At 34.8% G+C, this 23,088-nt stretch overlaps 1 protein-coding gene across 8 annotated transcripts in view; it reads left to right on the forward strand.

Moving 5' to 3' along the window:
* The window catches only part of Nbea (neurobeachin), a 760,086-nt gene that overhangs the window by 236,322 nt on the left and 500,676 nt on the right, over nt 1-23,088 (forward strand). For all 8 annotated transcript variants that reach the window (XM_004631077.2, XM_023714988.1, XM_023714990.1 and 5 more), the window contains 6 exons: nt 1,984-2,065; nt 2,301-2,424; nt 5,123-5,315; nt 7,115-8,131; nt 9,655-9,872; nt 11,179-11,332. In XM_004631077.2, the coding sequence (XP_004631134.1) occupies nt 1,984-2,065; nt 2,301-2,424; nt 5,123-5,315; nt 7,115-8,131; nt 9,655-9,872; nt 11,179-11,332 (1,788 nt within the window). The remainder of the gene's footprint in view (nt 1-1,983; nt 2,066-2,300; nt 2,425-5,122; nt 5,316-7,114; nt 8,132-9,654; nt 9,873-11,178; nt 11,333-23,088) is intronic.

A 23,088-nucleotide genomic window follows, 5' to 3' on the forward strand; every position in this document is an offset into this window, starting at 1 on the left:
TTTTTTTTTTTTTTTTTTTTTTTTTTTTGTTTCTGGGTGGCTCAGAATGCCTTCAGGGCAGGTTTGTCTAGCTTGAGTTGTGGGGATTGAACCACAGCAACCTGAGGCTGACTGCTTTGTTGAAGCAGCCACTTAAAGAACTGAGCTAAGGGACAGGCCCCCTTGCCAGGGAAGCGCTTATTCTACTGAGCTATCTCCCCAGTCCCTAGCCCCAAAATTCTGACACTAATTTCAACCACAAAATTTTTGCTTTCAACAGAAGTGTGAAAGCTTAGGGAACAAGAGCGATTATGTATGATATGTATCATTTAAGTAATTAATGGTAGGATGGTTTTTATTTTCAGTCAGTACCTTTTGAAGTGCATTCCTAATGCAAAATTCATAGCATCTTAATCTGAGCAGAAAGGTAAGAAACATCCAATTCCAGATATTATGGTTCTTTCTAATTAGGAGAGATTATCCTGGAGTTTTAATTTAGTTTCATAATTCTCAACTTTTAAAATAGATTCGTACAATTGGTTTCTAAGCAGGCATTTACAGTTTCACCCAGGTTTTTTCTGTGACTTACGTTGAACTATTTTTAAAGAATTCTTCTTTAACCCAACATGTTAAAAATAAGCTGGAAATTAAATCACTGATACTGAGTAATATCTTTAATAAATACATCCACATAGGATTTACTGATATGTATATTTAAGAATGAAGATAAATGTTACTTAAGATCTGGGAAATAATGAACAGTATAAATTTAATTATCATCTTTCTTTCAACAAATGTGTATTGTATACTGGTGCTAAGCACTAGAAGGTAGCACATAAGATAATATGCAAAATCTTGCACTTCTTTACTTTGCATTGTAGTAAAAATGAGTAAATTTTTTAGAATTCCATCTTTCTTTTTCTTGGCCAGTTTATGTCTTTTTGTTGTTGTTGTTGTTGTTGTTGTTGTTGTTGTTATTTAAAATAAATAAACGATAATGAATCACATTTTCAGGAAGAATTTTTCCTTTTTGTACTTCATTTTTCAATGGGGACCTCAGCTTGGGCATTAGTGTATACTTACAGTCTTGCTCCTTGGTGATGATGATGTAGAGAAATAATGCAATGCTCAGGTGTCAGATGCACTGAAGTAGGCCTCAAAACTGAAGAATGACTGGTTAAGGAGCAACAGAGGATAAGAAAGGAAAACTTCAGTAAGAGAGAGCTCCTGAAAGACAGAAGAAGTCCCCAAAAGTGGGTTGCCAATGTGCCCACTTCATAGAGGAAGTTTTATAGAACAAAATCATAAGGTGGACATGAGGTCAAAGCTATAATCACCCAATAAAATTACAAGTAGAGGTGTTTAGTGTTGATCTGGTAAGGGAACAAGACTGGTAGCAAGTGTCCATGGAAAGAACAATGACCTTCATTAAAAAGGTTTGTATCAGGGAGGTCTGATCACCCCCTAGGGTGACTGATCTCTGTCTAGGCTTTATTGGGCCAGATGATACCAATTATCTACTCACCTGGTGAGATATATAAGCCTACTTATTCCGTCTTTATCTCAAAGCCTGGTGTTCAGCAATTGTTCCTCCAGCCACAGTTGTAGTGTGCTCTCATCCTCTGCAATGACTCCTTTGAGTGAGAGCCCAGCCCTGTCTGATTGCCTATAATGTTTTTATCTAACTTAGCTGTCTACAATAATAACACAAATGATGAACTGTTTATAGTTCACAACATAGGTATAGTAAAATTGTACACTAAAAAGTATTATGAATGATGCATTTATGATTACTTTTTCTTTCCTTTTGTAGAGTTTTTTTTAATTTGAGGAATGTGGACTTGAAGAGTTTAGTGTGGAATTCATTAGAAAAATGCTTTAGAATTGTATCTTTTGATTTGAACAAAATGGAGGGAGTTTTTGGCAGATTTTTGGTATATCTGTACTTTACAGTTATGCTTCAAATTGTTTTGTGAATGAAGTTCAAAAATCTTTGTCTTTCAGATCTTGACAGAACAAGTATGTACTCAAGTTGTACATAAACCTCATCCAGAGCCAGATTCTACAGTGAAAATTCAGAATCCAAGTGAGCAAATAGCAATTGTTTATTGCTGTGTATAGTTATATGGCAGTAGTTTTCTTAGTGTGAAACTAAGAAAATTTTTCTTAATAATGATTATGGTATTTATTTAGTTCATGGCACTTAAAACTCATAGTGCTAGGTATTTAATTGAAAAGTAGTAAATGTGTGATATTTCTTAGTTGGATATAACAATGTAGTTAAAAATTCTTAAATCAAGTTTGTTTTCATTTGTTTACAGTGATTCTTAAGGTGGTGGCAACTTTGTTAAAAAACTCAACACCAAGTGCAGAATTGATGGAAGTTCGCCGATTATTTTTATCTGATATGATAAAACTTTTCAGTAATAGCCGTGAAAATAGAAGGTACAGAATTTGAATACTATAGTAGGACTTTTATTCTATAATAACTTTCCTTGTAATTTTCAGTCTCTGTCAAGTAAGAAAAATTTTAATCTTTCTCATTGTATTGGTTACTTTTCTCTTATTGTTAGGACAAATATCTGACCCTAGAAATAAGGAAGGAAAGGTTTATTGATTACTGAAGTCACAGTTTATGGAGGTTTTAGTCCATACAAAGCTGGTGCCAAGGTGAACTGGCACATGGCAGAGGGCAGCAGTTCATGGCAGTGGAATTCAGCAAAGCAGCGAAAGCAAATGGGAGGAGTAGCAGCAACAATAGCAATAAAGAGCAAGTCTGTCTCCCTTATGTTGCATTCAGGCTAACTGTCCTTAGACTGGGTGTAGTACTCACACCAATAATAGCAGCACTCACATCCATAATCTCAGTGGGTCATGAGTTAATCTCAAACTCTAGAAGTCCACCCTGTGACTGTATGAGGCTATGAGAGACAACTAGATGCAAACCATAACATTCTGCTCCTGGACCTCAAAGACTCATTCACATCCCTTTGTGCAAAAGACATTTTAGTCCATCTCTGTGAGTAACCAAAGTCCTAACAGTTTCAGCATTGTTGAAATGTCTTAAGTTCCAAGTGTCCTCTGAGATCTAAGGCAAACTTTTAGCTGAGAGCTCCTGTACAAATGAAAAGTTCAATATTTCCAACATTCAGTGGCACAAGAAAAACATTACCATTCCAAAAGGTACACACAGCAGGGGAATACGAAGCATTGGGACCAAAGCAAGTCCAAAATCCAGTGGGGCAAACATTAGAAGCTATAGTTACATGTGGAATGTCTGAGGCATTCTGTGACAAATTGTGAGTTCCATGTGGCTCTGCCCCTATGGCACTCTTGATGGTAGGTGCCATGGCTTCTCTGTTAGGCCTGCTTTGCTCCCTTCTTGCAGCTTTTCTTACATGATCCACGTTTGAGAATTTCTAAACTTCTAGGATTTCCACTAAATTTGCTTCTCACGAGCTTACTCACTGGCTGATCTCCCAGGCCTTCTGAAATCTAGGTGGAAGCCTTCTTAACTTCAGAACTCCTGCATTCTGTAAGTGCCTAAATCCAATGACAAGTGGATGCTGCCAAGGTCTACTGCCAGCTGAAGCAGTAGCCATGCTTCCTTCTCTTTTGGCTGTAGGGGTCCAGTGCCTGGATTGCTGAGCAGAGCAACCCTAATTCTGAGGAATAAATTCTCCGTGCTGGCACCATTTTGGAACCTGGTGTGGCTGCTGCTGCCATTCTGGAACATGGTGCTCTGCAGCTTTTCCCCCCAAGGCAAAGTCCCTCACCTTTACAATTCTGAGACTAGAAAGGGTGGAGACTTACTACCTGTGGTGATGCTCTCAGACCATCCTTTCCATTCTCTTGTTCCTTCTCAGCAGTGGAGATCCTCTCAGCTCCAATCCTATTATTGCATTCCACAGCTTTATGGGAGCTTTATTTCTGGCCAAACTCACAACATTTTAAATCGTCCTGCTATGCTCTTTGTTCTTCATTCTCAACATAAATCTGACTAAAAGCCCAAAAAGAGCCATACCACTGCCTCAATTTTCAATTGCTTTGAAAATTCTCTTGCCGGATTAATCAGTCCATCATGCTTCTCAGTCTTAGACAAAGTCTTTGGACACGAGCAAAATTGAGACAAACTTTCTGCCAAGCCATAATACACATCCTCCAGAGTGTAACGACCAACACAATCCTTCCCAGCAGAAACCGCCCCAGCCTGACCTTCCAGGCAGGCTTCCCATCAGCCTTCTGGTCTTCTGAGCTCTGACCAGAATCTCCCACACAGAATAGCCAAAGCTGTTCCAGCTCTTCACAAGTAGGTGACATATCCAACTCTTTCCTATTTCTTCCCATAAGCCAATCCCAAAAGCTTATAACCCACATGATCAGGTGGTCACAGCAACAACCCCAAACCAAATTCTATCTCAGTTACTCTTCTCTCAATGCTGGGATACTCATATTGAAAATATTCAATTATTAGAAAATATATTATTTTTTTGATAAAATGTGTTTTCAGTATACTCTTTTTATGTGCTTTTATTTAACTAAGTATATTTTAATTACATATGTGAATATACATATATAAAATCTCTATTGAAAATTCATTATTTGTGGTACCTTTTTATTGCCAGTTTTACCTGTAGTTGTAATTGTGCTGGATTGTCTATATTGGCTTTACTATTTGTTTTATGACCAGTTATTATCATAATTTTTAAAATTGGTGAGCGAGGACATGAAGTTCATTCTGATACTATGAAGTGTTATTTATGGTTATTTCCTCAGCCTTTAACAGATACTGTCTATTGTGTATGAAGCACTATGCTATGCGTGATAGTCTTAGTTCATAATTATAGTACAATCCCATGGGGAAGACAACCAGAAAATAATAATTTATGATGTGTTAAGTACACTGTAAGTGCTAACAGTGATAAGAATGTAGAAAACAGAATTCGACTAGGTTAGCTAGAAAGTGATTCTGCATAATAATTACGATTTTTTTTTCAGGGGAAAAATGGAAAAGTTACAGAATATTTAGAATAATTTTTACACCTTACTTTACTTAAATTACATATTTTCACTGGTGTATGCAAATTTCAAAATAGTAAATTTTTATTTTTGTATGTTTAATAAAATATTTTTTCATCCTTAGATGCTTATTACAGTGTTCAGTGTGGCAAGATTGGATGTTTTCTCTTGGCTATATTAATCCTAAAAATTCTGAGGAGCAGAAGATCACTGAGATGGTCTACAATATATTCCGGATTCTTTTGTATCATGCAATAAAATATGAATGGGGAGGCTGGAGAGTCTGGGTAGATACACTGTCCATAGCCCATTCCAAGGTATAAAGGGATTTAATATTTTACATCATCAAAATTTCAGCTTTCAATTAAACCACTATAAGCCTTCATCTGGTGCCATCTTGTGGACAGTGTAGATTATTACAGGTTCTTTATCCAATTTCTTGTTTTTCTTACTGTTTAGACTGGTAGAGCCTGAAAATCTGTAACTTCTTTAATTCAGGGCTCAAGTTCATGCATTAATAGTACTATCTTTGTTTGTAACAAGTGTAAGAAATTGCGTCTAAGCCAACTGTAGACTAAAGTCTGCGTAAATTGTATAAGAATATTTCATGAAATACTCCTTAAAATATATTTTAAAACTTTTTAAAGTATTTAGAATTGTTTACATTAGTAATTGAATGTAGAATCAATTATTTAGTGATATTTTAAATTGCATATCGTTTCTTTTCTCTTTCTTTCTTTTTTTTTCTTTTTTTTTTTTTTTTGTTGTTGTTGTTGTTGTTGTGGTACCACGGATTAAACTCAGGACCCTGCGCTTGCCAGGCAGGCATTTATTCTAGTGAGCTATCTCCCCAGCCCCTCATTTCTTAGTTTTAGTCATAAGAATGGTCTATGTTTTGAGTATTATTTGATCTTTAGTAAAGTGAGGTAATTAAAATAACCAGTTAATACATATTGGAGCCTAGAAGTCAGAATGAGGATTTATCTCCATGTAGTATTACACAGGAATCTTAGTTTGCTGAATTTCAACTTTTAATCTAGTAATGTCATAGTTAACTTTTGTGACTTTAAGAAATCTGTTGTTTTAACAGATCTTGGAAAATGTAATTGAAGGGAATAATTAGTAAATATTTTAAGCTTTTTGATCTGTGGTCTGCTTTATGATCTTTGTGCTCTGTCTCTGATTCACTCACTCATCTCCCCTATAGTCTGAAGCAGCTATAGACAATATGTAAATAAATAAGCATCATTATATTCTAAAAAGTGTTAGTTAACAAACCATGACAAACAGGTACGGCTTTTGGGCTGGTGGTTGCTTAATCCACACTTTTTAGCCTCATTATGTCAATGAAGGGCTTTTAGTTCGGTAGTTAAGGTCAGTCTCTAAAATCCTGTTTACATTTTAATGTTAATCTCATCTGTACTTATAAACGAGGATTTTGAAATTTTTCCATAATATTTTACCAGAGATTATATATCCAATTTAAATTTTCATGTTTTAATTTATTGGCATCTCACATTTACCACAGTGTTAATTAATCTGAAAATATTAAAGGAAAAGACATTGTGCAAAAAATGTCTGAGAATTCAAAAGAATTCTACATGAAATATGAAATTTAAAGTATCCTATGTAGATAAAACTGTGAGCTAGCAGTTTGAGTAAATATGTTTACAGTTTTGTGTAAATTATTTTAAATAAGTTGTGCTAGGTATGTGTCTGAGGACTAGATTGTGAAAAGTAACCTAAATAATAATATTTTGGATATTGTGTATTATTAGCTGCCACTTCCTCCATTAAGCCTGAACATATGTGTAGGAGTTAGCTGCTTTATTAGGCTGTGTAACACTGAAATACATGAACAAAAAGAATCTTTAATAAAGCTAGTTTTTCTTTTGTGTTTTTAGCCAAGTCACATAATCATATGTTGCTATTCTTGTTTATTTTCAATACTTAATAAAACTAAGCACTTGTTTTGTGATTCAGATGTGCTAATTTTAAATCTTAGGCTTCCTGATATTCTTTTAGATATCATTGATATAATTTTATTTGTACTATTTGTGTTTTTTCTTCTTGATATCTGCAAAGTGCCTCAGTGTTTTCTTTACTTATTTCCAAGGTCACTTATGAAGCCCATAAGGAATACCTAGCCAAAATGTATGAAGAATATCAAAGACAAGAGGAAGAAAACATTAAAAAGGGAAAAAAGGGGAATGTGAGCACCATATCTGGGCTTTCATCACAGGCAACAGGAGCAAAAGGAGGAATGGAAATCAGAGAGATAGAAGACCTTTCCCAAAGCCAGAGCCCAGAAAGTGAGACAGATTACCCTGTTAGCACAGACACACGAGATTTGCTCATGTCGACAAAAGTGTCAGATGATATTCTTGGAAATTCAAATCGACCTGGAAGTGGTGTACATGTGGAAGTTCATGATCTTCTAGTTGATATAAAGGCAGAGAAAGTGGAGGCAACAGAAGTGAAGTTGGATGATATGGATTTATCACCAGAGACTTTAGTGGGTGGAGAGAACGGTGCTCTTGTGGAAGTGGAGTCTTTGTTGGATAATGTGTACAGTGCAGCTGTTGAGAAACTACAGAACAATGTACATGGAAGTGTTGGTCTCATTAAGAAGAATGAGGACAAGGATAATGGTCCATTGATAACTTTAGCAGATGAAAAAGAGGATCTTTCCAATAGTAGTACATCGTTTCTCTTTGAGAAAATACCGAAACAGGAGGAGAAACTCCTTCCTGAACTTCCTAGCAATCACATCATTCCAAATATCCAGGACACCCAAGTGCATCTTGGTGTTAGTGATGATCTTGGGTTGCTTGCACACATGACTGGGAGTGTAGACTTAACTTGTACATCAAGTATAATAGAGGAAAAAGAGTTCAAAATCCACACAACCTCTGATGGGATGAGCAGTATATCAGAAAGAGACTTAGCATCATCAGCTAAGGGGTTAGAATATGCTGAAATGACCACTGCAACACTGGAAACGGAGTCTTCAGGTAGCAAAACTGTACCAAATATTGATGCTGGAAGTATAATTTCAGACACTGAGAGATCTGACGATGGCAAAGAATCAGGAAAAGAAATCCGGAAAATCCAGACCACTGCTACAACACAAGTGAGTTATGTAAGAGTTCTAGAAATAAATGCAAAGTCATTGAATGAATAATGGGTTGTTAGTAGCAAAGCAGAAAAAAGTTTTACTACCTATTACACCATGTTTGTATTTTTATGGTAGTGATTTATAAAATTGAGTAATGTGATATGTATGAAATTAAAAATGTCTGAATTTTATCTCCAATTGTGTCACAGTTGTCTGTGTAACTTTGGTTAAGCCGTCTGGGTAGAACCTCATACAGCAAAAGTCCTTGTACTAAAGTAGAATATGACCTTTCTAACATTTTGTGACTCTGCCTGTATTCACTCATTTTGTACTTAAGGTCTTCATTCTGAATGTTTCACTTACTTTAACACTTTAAGGTTCTGTGTATTATACAGGAGAGGACTTGCAGTCTAGATTGAACTGATAAATGCAGGGGAAGGGAAAAGAGAACCTATTTATCAAGTTGTACTGTTTCAGGTACTATCCATCATACTTTTAGATGTAATTTTCACAACCACCCTGTAAGATAGGTGAGTGAGACAATTTGAAATTATTATCAGTGAAGATTTTCTTAACAACTAAGTAATAAGAATTTGTTATGAAAAAATTAAAATCCTCATGCCTGATAGGAAATATTAGTGCTACAGTGTTGGCCTCAATAGAATAAAGCTAAAAACATGTTTTCTAATAGAGATTTTAGTGGCTGAACTTTGTATTGTTACTACTACTTTTTCTTCTGGGCTAAATAATGTGTTATGATTAAGAGGTAAAGAAATTGTGACGAATAATTTTACCTTTGTTGGCCTGATTTTTGTTTTCTTCTGCATTTTCTACTTGTTTTCTAATGTTACTGAAGATAAATCTAACTTGTTTCCACTGCATTTATGTGGTAAAGAGTAAACTATATTTTACTGATATCTCTGTACGCAAATAAGAATGGTTCATTATATGCTGTGTGTGTAAAAGGTATTGTTTCTTTATTCACTTTGTGGCAGTTGTGCTCAGAGGCAATTGTCATGGGTGGGAATATTTAATTAGATACAGATTGAAACAAAGAAAAACATGGTGTATTGTGTATTGAACATAATAATTACCAGCCATACCTATTTTTCATTGAGAGTCATAGGCATTTTTTTATTTTCTAACTGATCAATTAAGTACGCTTAATTGAAGAATTGTAAGTGAAACAAACTTTCGAGTTCAATTCAGTCTGTCTCAGTAGAGTCTCATATGTTTGTAGATTGTAAAGCATTGCTATACTTCATTTTGTGCATGCTGACCTCTTCATTCATGTAAGTCTAACGCCTCGAACCTATGACAGGGCAAGAATCTGGTTTTCAGTGTGAACTGTCTCAATCTTGGCTATTTGACTACTTTGCCTAGTTTCTGCAATATAATATAGGTGAATAATACATTTAAAATATATTAACCCATTTAAATAATGCATAAAGACTTTATTTACTTTATTATGTCCACTATTTTAAAATCAGTAACATCTTTTGTGCTCCACAAAAGTTTACCTTTTTTTTTTTCTTCAGGCTGTTCAGGGTCGGTCTATCACACAACAAGACCGTGATCTCAGAGTCGATTTAGGGTTTCGTGGAATGCCCATGACGGAAGAACAGCGTCGCCAGTTCAGCCCAGGTCCCCGAACAACAATGTTTCGGATTCCTGAATTTAAATGGTCTCCAATGCATCAACGGCTTCTCACTGATTTGCTATTTGCATTGGAAACAGATGTACATGTTTGGAGAAGGTAGAACTATTGATTTTCTCTTAATATGACTACTTTAAGAAAATGAATGCTTTTTATTACCTGGTATTAACTGATTTATAAGTCATTTACATCATTGAATAAAATTCATAAATTCAGTTTATTAAAAAGTTACATATTTATATTTTTGATAGATAAAATATCATATTATAAGGCCTGAGAATTACATCAATAGTATGTAACTTAGCAAATTAGGCTGAAGACAATTATAAAACCTAAATTTTACAGCTATCATTATCTGTTCTGTATTAGAATGATTTGAACGTCAACCTTGATTTGTCTCTCTGTATTTTTATCATTGTTTTATGTATTTAGCACAGTCTACAGGGTCTTACTACATAGATGGGACTCATAGTGATTCTCCTGATTTCAGCCTCCCAAGCACTGGGATTACAGGCACGCACCACCACGCCCAGTCTTAATCCCCATCTCAGCATGCCCTGGAGGCTGTATTTTTATCTTTTCCTGTTAAAATTAATACCTTGCACTAAATTTATTTTTGGTATCAATATAACGTGTACTAAAATAAAACCTCAAATCACTCCCTGATGCATATTCTAAAGCTTATACTATTTAAGCTGTCAATGGATATTAGCTCCCATATAATTGCTTAAATAACCTACATAAATTCTCACCTTTTAAAATTTTCAGTTTGGGGCTGGGGAGATAGCTCAGTAAAATAAGCACTTTCCTGGCAAGCACAAGGGTCTGATTTCAATCCCCAGTTCTGCAAAAACAAAAACAACAACAACAAAAAGAATCCATTAGGGCTGGGGAAATGGTTCAGTAGAGTAAGTGGCTGCCTGGCAAGCAGAGGAAGCTGAGTTCAATCCCCAGGACTGACAACCTATTGGGCTCGTGGCCTAGTAAAATAAGCACTTGCCTGGCAAGCACAAGGGTCTGAGTTTAATCCCCAGTTCTGCAAAAAGAAAGTACCTGAGTTCAATCCCCAGTTCCACCAAAAAAAATAAAATAATAATAAAATTTCCAATTTAATTTTCTCAGCAAATATAATTATAATATCTGTATCATTTATATGTACATATAAGTAAATTAGGAAATTAATAGCTGGTCAGTAATGCAGTAACTGGGGTAAGAACAACCTTTCCTGTGTCCAGAATAGCTTAATAATAAATCCAAATATAGAGTATTTCATCAGGGAAATTTGTCTCACTTCTCTTAGTGTTCTATACTTAGTTTTTACTTTAAAGATGTTATTTTTCTAAATAATGTAAATCTCTTATTCTTAAACCAAGGAAATGTTCATTGTGTCGTTTTTATGTTTTAGCCATTCTACAAAATCTGTGATGGATTTTGTCAATAGCAATGAAAATATTATTTTTGTACATAACACAATTCACCTCATTTCCCAAATGGTAGACAACATCATCATTGCTTGTGGAGGGATTTTACCTTTGCTGTCTGCGGCTACATCCCCAACTGTAAGTACTTTGCCTCCATCTAGTGGTTATATTGTATAACTACATGAATTGAGCATTTCTTTAGTTCCCAATACTACATAAGAATGTGGATTCTTAAAAAAATTCTCTGGAAACTTTTTGACTATTTAAATTTATTTATTTATAAATTGAGTTTCAGACGTGTGTTTATGAAGATATCGCTCATGTAATTTTGATGAGCAGTTTTTGGGAAGAGCATAACTATAAATGATACAGCTTTATACTTCACATATTGTGTGTTGTATATATATATACACACATTAATATATGTGTTCTGTTATATATGTATATATATTGCATCCATCTATATATATTCTATCTTAAACTGTTTAAATTTTTATGTAACATTTTTATCTGACTTTATTTGCTGGTTCAACTTCTTTTTTAAATCTTGCCTTGTCTATTTGCTTATATATAAAACTATGAGTTGTATTAAATGACAAATTTAAAAAGCATTTAATATTAACTATATATACCATTTGAAATATAAATCATACTGTGTTAAGTTTATATTTTAATATTATTAAATATTTATGTTTAGCATTATTAAATATTTTTAAAATATTTTAGATTCAAGGGTTGGAAGGTATCTGAGCTGTAAAGATCTTTTTGCCTTGTATTTGCTCAGCTCTGTGCTTGATAAGAAGAACTGCAAAGAAGCAGGACTCCATAGCTGTTTTCTCAGATGGGAAAGAATACAGGACTCTAGTTCCCGTAGCATTTTGTTCTTATTGTCACCCTCAGGCCCAGAAAATATACCTTTGTGAGGGAGAAACCTGCATTTTTATTAAAATGTCTATTGCTTGATGATGCAATTTTCCCAATTAATCTCTGAATTTATTTTGTGATTGACAAGCTTTTTCTACATAACTTTCTTCACATTACATTTTTGTTAATACCACTACCACTAGAGCAGCATCCAAATCTTAAATTGTAGCAGTAGTATGCTATAGACTTCACATACCCCCTCTGCCATATACACCTGTATTCCTTCCAGGAGCTGGCTCACCATGTGTACAAAAGGCATGCAGGCTGCTTTGGGAGGTAGTGCAGGATGCAGGTTATCATTTAAAGCCTTAATGGAATTAGCACCTACATCAAGAAAATGGAGCTAGCAAGAACCACATAAATAGTTGGTGATGACTGATGGATGCAGACTTCCTGAAATTTATATAGTGCCACTTCACAGTGATACATGATGGGTTTTTTTTCCATTGGTAGATTATAGAAAATGTGATTAAATTTTAAACATACATTCTAATATTGATATAGGGAGGTTTTTTCCTTTTGGGTGTTGTTTTATGCCATAAATTATTATTTCATTCCAAAAAGTTTTTAAAGGGCTTAATACTCATTTTAAAATACATGGTGAATTTTAAAAAATTGTTATAGAACACAAATATTTATATGAAATAGTTTAGCAATAAATCATTAGAATTTGCATAAGTTTGATATATTTATATTTCTAAGTAGTCTCCTAAAACTTAAATGCAAAAGAGCTCGTCAAAAATGTTAAATAATAGTAAATTACAAATATTATTTGTATATTATTTTACCATCCAATCTACTGATTTTCAGTAAGGAATATAAAATACAGATACAGGCATCTTAAAGTTTGACTCCAAAAATTGTTACCTATACAATTTGACCGTCATAGTGTTGAATTTGACTAACTGCCTGACCTGTTTTCAACAGATTAGGAGTACATTGAACTGAAGAAAGTTTATCATCTCTGTCAATATATTTCTGTCATTTTAGTCCATTGACGGGTAATTCCTATGCCGGCTTGTACAACATACCTGATTATATGCTCTCTGAATGAACTGCTTCCTTAAAAGAAACAGGCAGAACCTTTCATCACTTTATATCTTATAAAAAACTGTTAGGGATACCAACTACAGAGAGAGAGAGAGAGAGAGAGAGAGAGAGAGAGAGAGAGAGAGAGAGACAGACAGACAGACAGAGAATACTTGCGTGTACTTTAACTGGATTCTACAGTATTCTTCATAACAATTATAGCAGAGAGAAAACAGAATGGAGGAGACTGACTAAAGCAGGAAAGTAGAACAGAAACTATAGGCTTTTTAAGCTTAGACTTAAAATGCAAGAAATCAGAAGAGAATTTTGGAAGACATAAATGGAAAAACGTTGGCAACATACAGATCACCGAAAGGTTAGGTTTTTTTGTTTTTTGGGGTTTTTTTGGTACGAAGAATTGAATTGAACTCAGGACCTTGTGCTTGCCAGGCTGGTGCTTACACTACTGAACTATATAACCAAGCCTACATTAATCTTATAAATGCCATTAGAATTTCAGTTCTAAATAAATAGATATAAACATTTTAAAGCAAATGCTTCAGTGTTGTGATAGCTTTAAGTATGTGGAGTTTTTTTTTTTTAAATGTTCATATACTGTGTCCAAATATGCATCTTATAAATTGCAGAAATATGCCTATGGTAGTCATGGTGAAGTACAGTAAATATTTTAGGGCTTGTGGCATAGTGCTGTCCCAACTACTTAATTCTGCTATTATAGTATAAAAGCAGTCACAGCACACAAACAAGTGGCATTTGCATGTTTCAATAAAACTTTGTTTTTAAAAGGAGATGATGAAATAATAGGTTGATTCTATACACTGTCGTTTTCTGCACACATATATAAGCTCGTTATATAATGCTAGTGTCATGGTATAATGACATAGTGTGAAAACTTTCTTACTTATAACTGATCACTGAAAACTCATTGGTGTTTAAATTTATTATTTTCTATTAAACAAAAGCTTGAAGTCGCCATATCATTTACTAAAGTTTAATTTTTAAAATAATTTCACTGAAAGTTCTTGTCATTTTCTTTTAGAAGACATGTAACCTTTTTAAATCAATAGTATTCATTTTTGTCATTTGCCATATCTATGTTGAACTGTATTAAATTTTGAAAAGTGGAATGCTAATGGTTCTTCATATTCCCCATTATAAAATAACAACCCAAAATGAATCTGGGTTACATCTTTACATTTCTCAGGAGATTTGGGGGCCCCAGATGATTCAGACTGCTTTTTAAAGGCAAACTTAGAAATTAGTTTTCTTGGAATCATGACTTAATGAAAGGTGTTTGGACTTTATTTTTTTAATTAATTTCATTGAGAAACAAATAGTAATGAGACAGTTTCAAAACAGGTTAGTAGGACAGTTGCAATAATTAATACATTGCATATTGTTGTCTTCGTAGCAGTTATTCATAGTACAAGATATAGACATCATATCCTGTCCAAACACTATTAGTACAAATCTTTCTTCTCATTGAATTAAGAGAAAGTAGCTGTATATCTATCCTAACTAATAGTTAGGTGTTTGGACTTAAGTATAAAACAGGCTTGCCTTCTTTCTCTAAAATTAATTTCATTGAGAAACAAATAGTAATGACAGTTTCAAAACAGGATAGTAGGACAGTTACAATAATTAATACATTGCATATTGTTGTCTTCGTAGTAGTTATTCATAGTACAAGATGCAGACATGATATCCTGTCCAAACACTATTAGTACAAATCTTACTTCTCATTGAATTATGTATATCTATCCTAACTATTCTGTATATACAAATACAAAATGGTCCTTCATTTATATCACCCTTTTTCATTTAGTTTTGTCAGAGATGGGTATTCCATTGCCATTTAAATAGTGCAAGTGTGTGAATACAGCAAAATAATCCAATATAGTCCAGTAGTTAGAGTGGATCCTCCATAGGACTTTGCAGACCTCAAAAGTCATCTCTGAAATTGCTGGTCTCCAGATCTTGTTCCCTGCTCTAGCTGTGCTATCTACCACCCTATTTGTTTTTTTTTTCCATAATTTTATTGAGAAGCAAATAGCAATGAGACAGTTTCAAATCAAATTAGTAGGACAGTTTCAATAATTAACACATTGCATACTGTCTTCCTAGTGGTTATTTGTTGTACAAGATGCAGAAATGATATCCTATTTACAACACTATTAGAAAAGATCCCTCTATTCATTGAATTAAGAGAATGTAGCTGTATATCTATCCTAACCATTTTGAGTACACAGATACAAAATAGTCATTCATCTGTATCCCCCTTTTTTTTTTTAGTTCCGTCATTTAAATATGATAGGTGTGTGAACTCAGCAGAATATTCCAAAATAGTCCAGCAGTCCATAATAGTATTGGGTCTTTCGGATAACTGTCAATGTCAGAAGTTGTTGACCTGAGACCCCCACAGGTCAACATAACAACATTGCTTTACTTCTTATACGTCATTTTTATGCTTTTCTTCTGGATGGGTTAAGACCAAAATAAAGCAAGACCTATGTAACAAGAATTGTAGCTTTTGTACCTGATAAGTTCAGTCAAATCGCCTCAGGATTTATCCTGAGACCCTGTAGCTTAGTTTGTAGATCCTTTGTCAGTGTCAGCCATGTGGATGAGTCACAGCCATTGCTTGACCAATTTGCTCTTTGTGAAAGCCTGAGAAAATGTTTCTCTCCATGTGACTCTCCTTAGGCACACTCTACATCATGGAGCACTTTCCTCTTTGACCACTTAATCTCCTTGATCAGAAAATTTGGGACACAACTGAGTTACATGATGTTACAGTACAGGTTTTCATATGTCCTGAGTCTTAATTGACCTTGGAAAGCTAGGGCCAAAATGTTGGCTGTCCTTGCAGCTCTCCTTTTTCTCTAATTTTTGGTCTACAAACTTATGTTGTTAACCCTCCAGAAGAGAAGCGTGTTGTTATTACCATACAACCTAGGCTGTTGAACTTAACTTCATTATCTGTCTGGATATCAAACATCTTAGGCATAGCATGGAACAGGTATTTTTCATAAAGTATTGATATGTTAAACTTTAAGTCCCTACAGAATATGATGAAAAAATAAAATACATTTAAAAAATAGTAATAAACAATTATATATATTTACACATAAGTTTAGAAATCTAACCATATACAGCATTGTTGCAGGACAGTCCCGCAACACTCCTTACCTGTCTCCTGCCTTCTTTCACCACACACTTCCTTTTTAAACATCTACCTGAGAGACAACACAGCAACAACCGGTGTGTCACGACAAGCAACACGTATTCAGAAGACCAGAATGACAGGCACTACAAGCATGAACCTACTATTTCAAATTGCCATCTTCACTGCAGTTGCGTAGTTCACAGGTGTCAACATATATAGTTAGTCAGGGTGCGAATTCTTCCCATTAACTGCTAGATTCGAAAATCTGAAGATTCTCAGGATCGTTGCCTTGACCATCTTGTACATATAATTGTATGGCTTTGCCTCTGTCATGTTTCCTAGCTCTTCTCCTTGCTATCTTTTCATTGTCAAGTTCTTGCTTTCCTTTTAATTGTGTTATACCTTTCTATTTGTATTTCTTCTTTTGAGATTTTATACTAGGGAGACTATATGATATTTACATATTTGTGTGTGGCTTATTTCACTTATGAGTATATCTTCCAGTGGCATCCACTTAAATATGAAGGCTTCAAGTTTATCATTCTTTATAGCTGAGTAATACTCCACTGTATAAAAATACCACATCTTTTTCATCTATTCTTCAGATGATGGGCATCTTGGGTTTTTCCATGATTTGACTATCACAAATTATGCCGCTATAAACATAGGCACACATATATCCCTATGATATGATGTTTTCAGATCCTCTGGGAAAATTCCCAGTAGAGGAATAGCTGGTTTGAATGGGATTTCCAGTCTTAGGAGTCTCCACACTGATTTCCATAACGGTTGTACCATTCTTCATTCCCACCAAGAGTAGAGAAGTATTCCTTTTTCCCCACAGCCTCTCCAACATTTGTTGTTGGTTGATTTATTATACCCATTCTTTCTGGGGTGAGATGATATCTCAGTGTTGTCTTAATTTGCATTTCATGGATGGTTAGTGATGTGGAACAGTTTTTCATATATTTATTCGCTTCTTTAATTTCATCCTCTGAGAAGTGTGTGTTCATCTCGGATGCCCATTGACTGGGTCTTTAAATTTTAGAACCCTAGTGTTTTTTTAGTTCTTTATAAATTCTAGAGAGCAGACCTTTGAGTACTTATTTGTGAAATTTTTTTCAAAATTTGTGGTTTGTCTTTTAACATTGTGGGTAATTTCTTTTGATGTGCAAAAACTTCTCAGTAAGAGGAGGTCCCAGTCATTAATTCTTTCAAGTGTTACCCATGTGATTTGATTTTTGTTCATGAACTCTTTGCCTATCCCTATGTCTCCAAGAGTTCCTCCCACTTTCTCTTCTACGAGATTTAGTGTTGCTGTTTTAATGTTTAGATCTTTAATCCATTTTACTTTAGCTTAGTGTGTTGTGATACACCTAGATCAAGTTTTAGTTTTCAGCATGTAGAGGGCCATTCTTTCCAGTGCCATTTATTAAAGAGGCTTTCTTCCAGTGAGTATGTTTGGCCCCTTTGTCAAAAGCCTTTTGTACATGAATTGAGATGATCATGTGGTTTTTAGGTTTTGCTCTGTTGATCTGCTCTATTACAATTATAGATTTTCTAATATTGAACCATCCTTGCATCCCTGGGATGAAGCCTACCTGGTCATAGCGTATGATCTTTTTGATGATTTGCTGTATTCTATTTGCTAGGATTTTATTGAGGATTTTTGCATCTATGTTCATGAGGGAGATTGGCCTATAGTTCTCTTTTTTCATTGTGTCTTTCCCTGGTTTGTGAATCAGTATAATACTTGCTTCCAGAAACGATTTTGGGAAGATTGCTTCCTTTTCAATTTCATGGAAGAGTTTGAGGTGTATAGGGATTATATCTTCTATAAATTTCTTGTGGAATTCACCTGTGAATTCATCCGGACCTGGATTTTTCTTTGTTGGTAGGTTTTTTATTACCTCTTGTATTTCATTGGCTGTTATTGGGCTATTGAGAGTGGTTATATCTTGTTGATTCCATTTGGTAATTTGTACCTTTCTAGGAATCTGTTCATTTCGTCTTTTATCTGTGAGAGTAAAGATTCTCAAAGTAGCTATTGATAATCTTCTGAATTACCACTGGGTCTGTGGTCATTACACCCTTTTCATTCTTTATTGCTTGTATTTGAATTTTTTCTTTCCTCTTTTTGATGAGATTTGCTAGGGGCTTATAGATTTTATTTAATCATTCAAAGAACCAGCTTTTTGATTTGTTAATTCTTTGAACTTTTTTTTTTCATCTCAATTGAATTCATTTTTTGTTCTAATTTTTATGATTTCTTCCCATCTGGGGTTCTGGGTTTGGTTTACTCTTCCTTTTCTAGTTGTTGGAGGTGGAGTATTAGGGTGTTTATTGGTTCCTGTTCTGTTTTCCTAATGTGTGAGTTCACAGCTATATATTTCCCTCTGAGATCTGCTTTCATCACATCCCATAACTTCTAATAAGTTCTTGAATTTTCATTGAATTGTAGATATTGTTGAATTTCTTGTTTAATTTCATCTGTGACCCATTGATTGCTGAGTAGGGTGTTTTTTTTTTTTTAATTTACATGTATTTATGGGGTTTTTTTGGTTCCTTTTGTTGTTTATTTCCAGTTTCATTGCACTGTGGTCAGATAGTATGCATGGGAAAATTTCTGTTTTCTTGCATATACTTAAGCATGACCTATGGACCAGTATGTCGTCGATTTTAGAAAATGACCCATGTGCTGCTGAGAAAAATGTGTATTCAGCTGTGTTTGGTTGGAACACTCTGTATATGTCCACTAAGTCCATTTGTTTCAAGCTCTGGTTCAGTTCTATTCTTTGCTAATTTTTTGTCTGGTTGACCTATCTTTTTGGGATAAGGAGGTTTTAATGTCTCCTGTTAAGATTGTGGTATTGAACATTAGATGTTTCATGTTCATTAAGATTTGTTTTGTATAGTTGGATGCTCCCATGTTTGTTGCATCTGTATTTACGAGTGTTACCTCTTCCTTTTGAATTTTTCCCCTAACCAGTACATAGTGGCCTTCTTTATTTTACTTGGTCATTCTTGGTTTGACATTGAGACTGTATGAGAACAGGATTGCTATTCCTGATTTTTTCTGAGATGCTGGGGTGTGTAGTATTGTTTTCCATCCTTTGACTTTCAGCCTATGAATTTCTTTATGAGTTAAATGTGTTTCATGTATACAGCATATTGTTGGATTTTGTTTCCCAGACCACTGTGCCAGCCTATTTCTCTTAATTGGTTAATTGAGTCAGTTTACATTGATGATTATAATTGAGATGTATTGACTTACGAATGTCATGTTATTTACCTGCTGTTGTTTACTCTTTTTTCTCCTGTGTATAATTGTTTGTCCTATTTAGTTGGTTGCTCCTGTTCTCGTTCATAGAATTCTGATCATTTTGGTCCCTCTCTAGTAGCCTGTGTTGGGTTGGCTTTGTCATCATGAAATTCTTTAGTTGGTCTTTGTCATGGAAGTGTTTCCATCAAACTTGAGAGTTTTGCAGGGTTTAGTAATCTGGGCTGGAATTTGTTTTCATTCTTGAAATACTCTGCTCCATGCTGTTCTTGCCTTCATGGTTTGTGAAGAGTAGTTGGCTGTAGTTCTGATGGGTTTTCCTTTGAATGTCATCTGCTTCTTTTCTCTAGAAGCTTCCAGTATATTATTCTTGTGTTGGATTTCTGTGATCTTGACTATTATATGTCTCGGTGTGTTTTTCATTGGGTTGAGGTTACTTGGTGTTCTGCATGCTTCAGTTATCTGAATGTCAGATTGTTTCCTCATATTTGGGGAGTTTTCTGTTATTACTTTTGCCCATATTTTTAATGTCATTTGTATTGACTCCTTCTTTCTCATTGATGCCTGTTAGTCTTACATTGTTCATCTTTGCATCATCTTGCAAGTGATGAATTTTTTTTTCTGCATCCTAGTTGTTTAGAGATCTTTTCTTACCTTTTCACCAGCTCCACCAGCATCTTCAAGATCTGAAACTCTGTCTTCACATTCACTTAAATGATTTTACCAGCTTGTGATTGAGATTTTAAGTTCCTCTATATCTCTTTGACTCTGCTTCATGCGATCTATTTCTTTCCTGTATTGCTCATTCAAGGAATCAGTCATATTTCTAATCTCCTCTATTTTTTATCAATATCTTCTTTAGAAGCGGTTATTAATTCTTTTACTGCAGAGTTTTTTTCAGATTGGGTTTCCTCCCTGTGTTTCTCTATTTGATTCTTTACTTCAGATGCTATGAATTCAGAGATTTCTTTTTTCATTTTAAGAATTAATTCTGCTCTGAGTTCCTCTATACCTTTCTACTGTTGCTTATTTACTTTTGATACTATTAATTCATGCATTTCAGCTGAGCTAGTATCCTCTTCACTTATTCTGGATGGGCATTGGGTTTCCTCCATATGTTTCTACATTTGATTCTTTAATTCAGATGCTATTAATTCAGAGATTTCTTTTTTTTGTTTCCAATCTGAGTTCCTGTATACCTTTCTGCAGTAGTTTCTTTATTTCAGACCCTCTTGATTCATTGATTTCTGCTGTATGATTCACAATTTGTTCTGTGCTAGTGTCCTCTGCACTTGTTGTAGGTGGGCTTGGGGTCTGACTTTGCATTTTGATCCTTTTCGTTGTCATTTTGTATAGCACTGTTTTCTCACCTTTGTTGTCAAGGTTTGTTGCAGTTATAACCTTATCACCTACTAAAATTTAGGTGCAGATCTACAAAGTTTGAATTTATCTAGTTGTGCCTGGCTTGGGTCTGGCTACTGTGCTCAGCTCCTTCTTGCAACTGCCCTTGAAGTGACCCTGTTGTGCCCCTCTGACAAGATGTTCTGCTCCTGGACTAGCTGGGTGGTTCTGTCCCCTACTCTCTGCAGGGACTGCAGCTGCAGAGTTTCACCCCAGGCCTGGCATATGCCAGGCCTGAGCTGAGTCTGAAGAGGACAAGATGGAGTAGGGGAGATGGGAATCTCTCCCACATACTCACTGGGCCTGGGCTAGGCCTGGGCTAGGCCTGGATCTGGGGGTCCCGAGAATGTGGCAGAAGTTCTCACTCACTGGGGGGGGGGCTGCAGAGTTGTGGGAGGGGTCCTAAGGGTGCAGAACAGGGTCTCGCTCAAGATGTTTGCCTGGGTTTGGACTGGAGAGGGTCCCGTGGTCGCAGGGTTGCCCCAGGCTTGCATTCTAAACTGGGCTCTACCATTCACTAGATTTGACCTGTACCTTAATTTCCCTTGATAAATGGAATTAACTATACTTATTCTTCAGGCAGGTTGTGAAAATTAACTTTGGTCATATATGTAGAGTATATGGGAACCCTCTTAATAAAAGTTTTATTTTATTGTGTTCTTTTTGTAACTAGTTCCTTTTGGATCTATTTGTACAACATAACATTTAAGATAAGTTTAGTCATTATGGATGATCTCTTTAGATAACAAAAGCTAAAGTTATATACATTTTTGACAGGTCTTTCCATGGATTTGACCAGAGAAGTAGTCTATTTTCTGCCATATGACCTTATATTAATATGCCAGTTTGTACAGGGGATAACATTTGTGTTTTGCTGTGGCAGTTTCATCATCCTGAAAGAAAATTATGAACTATTTGGTATAAATTGTGAAGAGATATTTAATGGAAACTTAAAAGAACAAAATAATATAGTTCTACATTGCTAATATTAATGGTGAACACCCTGAGCTTAATATTCTTGAAGAACAACACTTTATTGTATTTTCAAGTTGCATAGATTATTTAAAATCATATATGGCAGAGAATATAAATTTCAAAAATAGTTTTAAATTTCTAAATTAAACCAATAATTTTAACCGTAACATACTAGAAAAAATAGACTACTTAGCATATAATTTGACTCATGTGTAGTTTGGGGAGGAAGCAAACTATACTTTTGGGGTTTTGTTTTGTTTTCTTTTTTGAGTTAATGTGTTCAGGACGAATCAGTGGAATCCTCTCATTTATTCTCTTCAGTGTTGTTCACGTTGCTCATGAATGAAAGCAGAAAATTGGAGAAAAAGACAACACAGCAAAGAACATGGATTAACCACAAATTGCACAATCACTGTGATTTTAAGCTCACCATTTTAGTAAAGCATCCAGAACACTGAATGTTTGCAGTTTAATTTTCACCGTTGTTTGCGGTTTAATTTTATCAGTCCCAGAGAAAAACAAAATGGAACCCAGCATTTTCAGTTCTCCTAATCATTTCATAATCCTTAAAAAGAACCTAAAACAGATGAGATAAGCGCTTCCCTAGCAAGTGCTAGGGCCTAAGTTCAATGCCCAGTTCTGCAAAATAAATAAATAAATAAATAAATAAATGAATGATGAGAAACTTAAAATTTTAAATTTTCATTTTAAATTAACACATTGGGCCGGGGAGATGGCTCAGTGGAATAAGCGCTTCTCTGGCAAGTGCAAGGGCCTGAGTTCAATCCCCGGTTCTGCAAAAAAATAAAAAATAAAATGATAAATTTGGGGCTGGGGAGATAGCTCATTAGAATAAGCACTTGCCTGGCAAGTGCAGGATCCTGTGTTCAATCCCTGGTACTGCTAAATAAATAAATAAATAAATAAAATGATAAATTTGAAAAAAATTGCTAAGTATACTTTCAGTTTTGCTTTTTCTTATTTCATAGAATTGATCGTGTTTTAATGTTCTTAGGGTGGTTTTATACATTTTTCTGAATGTGCTGTGGAAATAGCATGTTTTCAAATTTATAATGATATATTTTTGTCAAAAATCAG

This window comes from Octodon degus, unplaced genomic scaffold (assembly GCF_000260255.1).
Source record: "Octodon degus isolate 3935 unplaced genomic scaffold, OctDeg1.0 scaffold00038, whole genome shotgun sequence".
Taxonomy (NCBI): Eukaryota; Metazoa; Chordata; class Mammalia; order Rodentia; family Octodontidae; genus Octodon; species Octodon degus.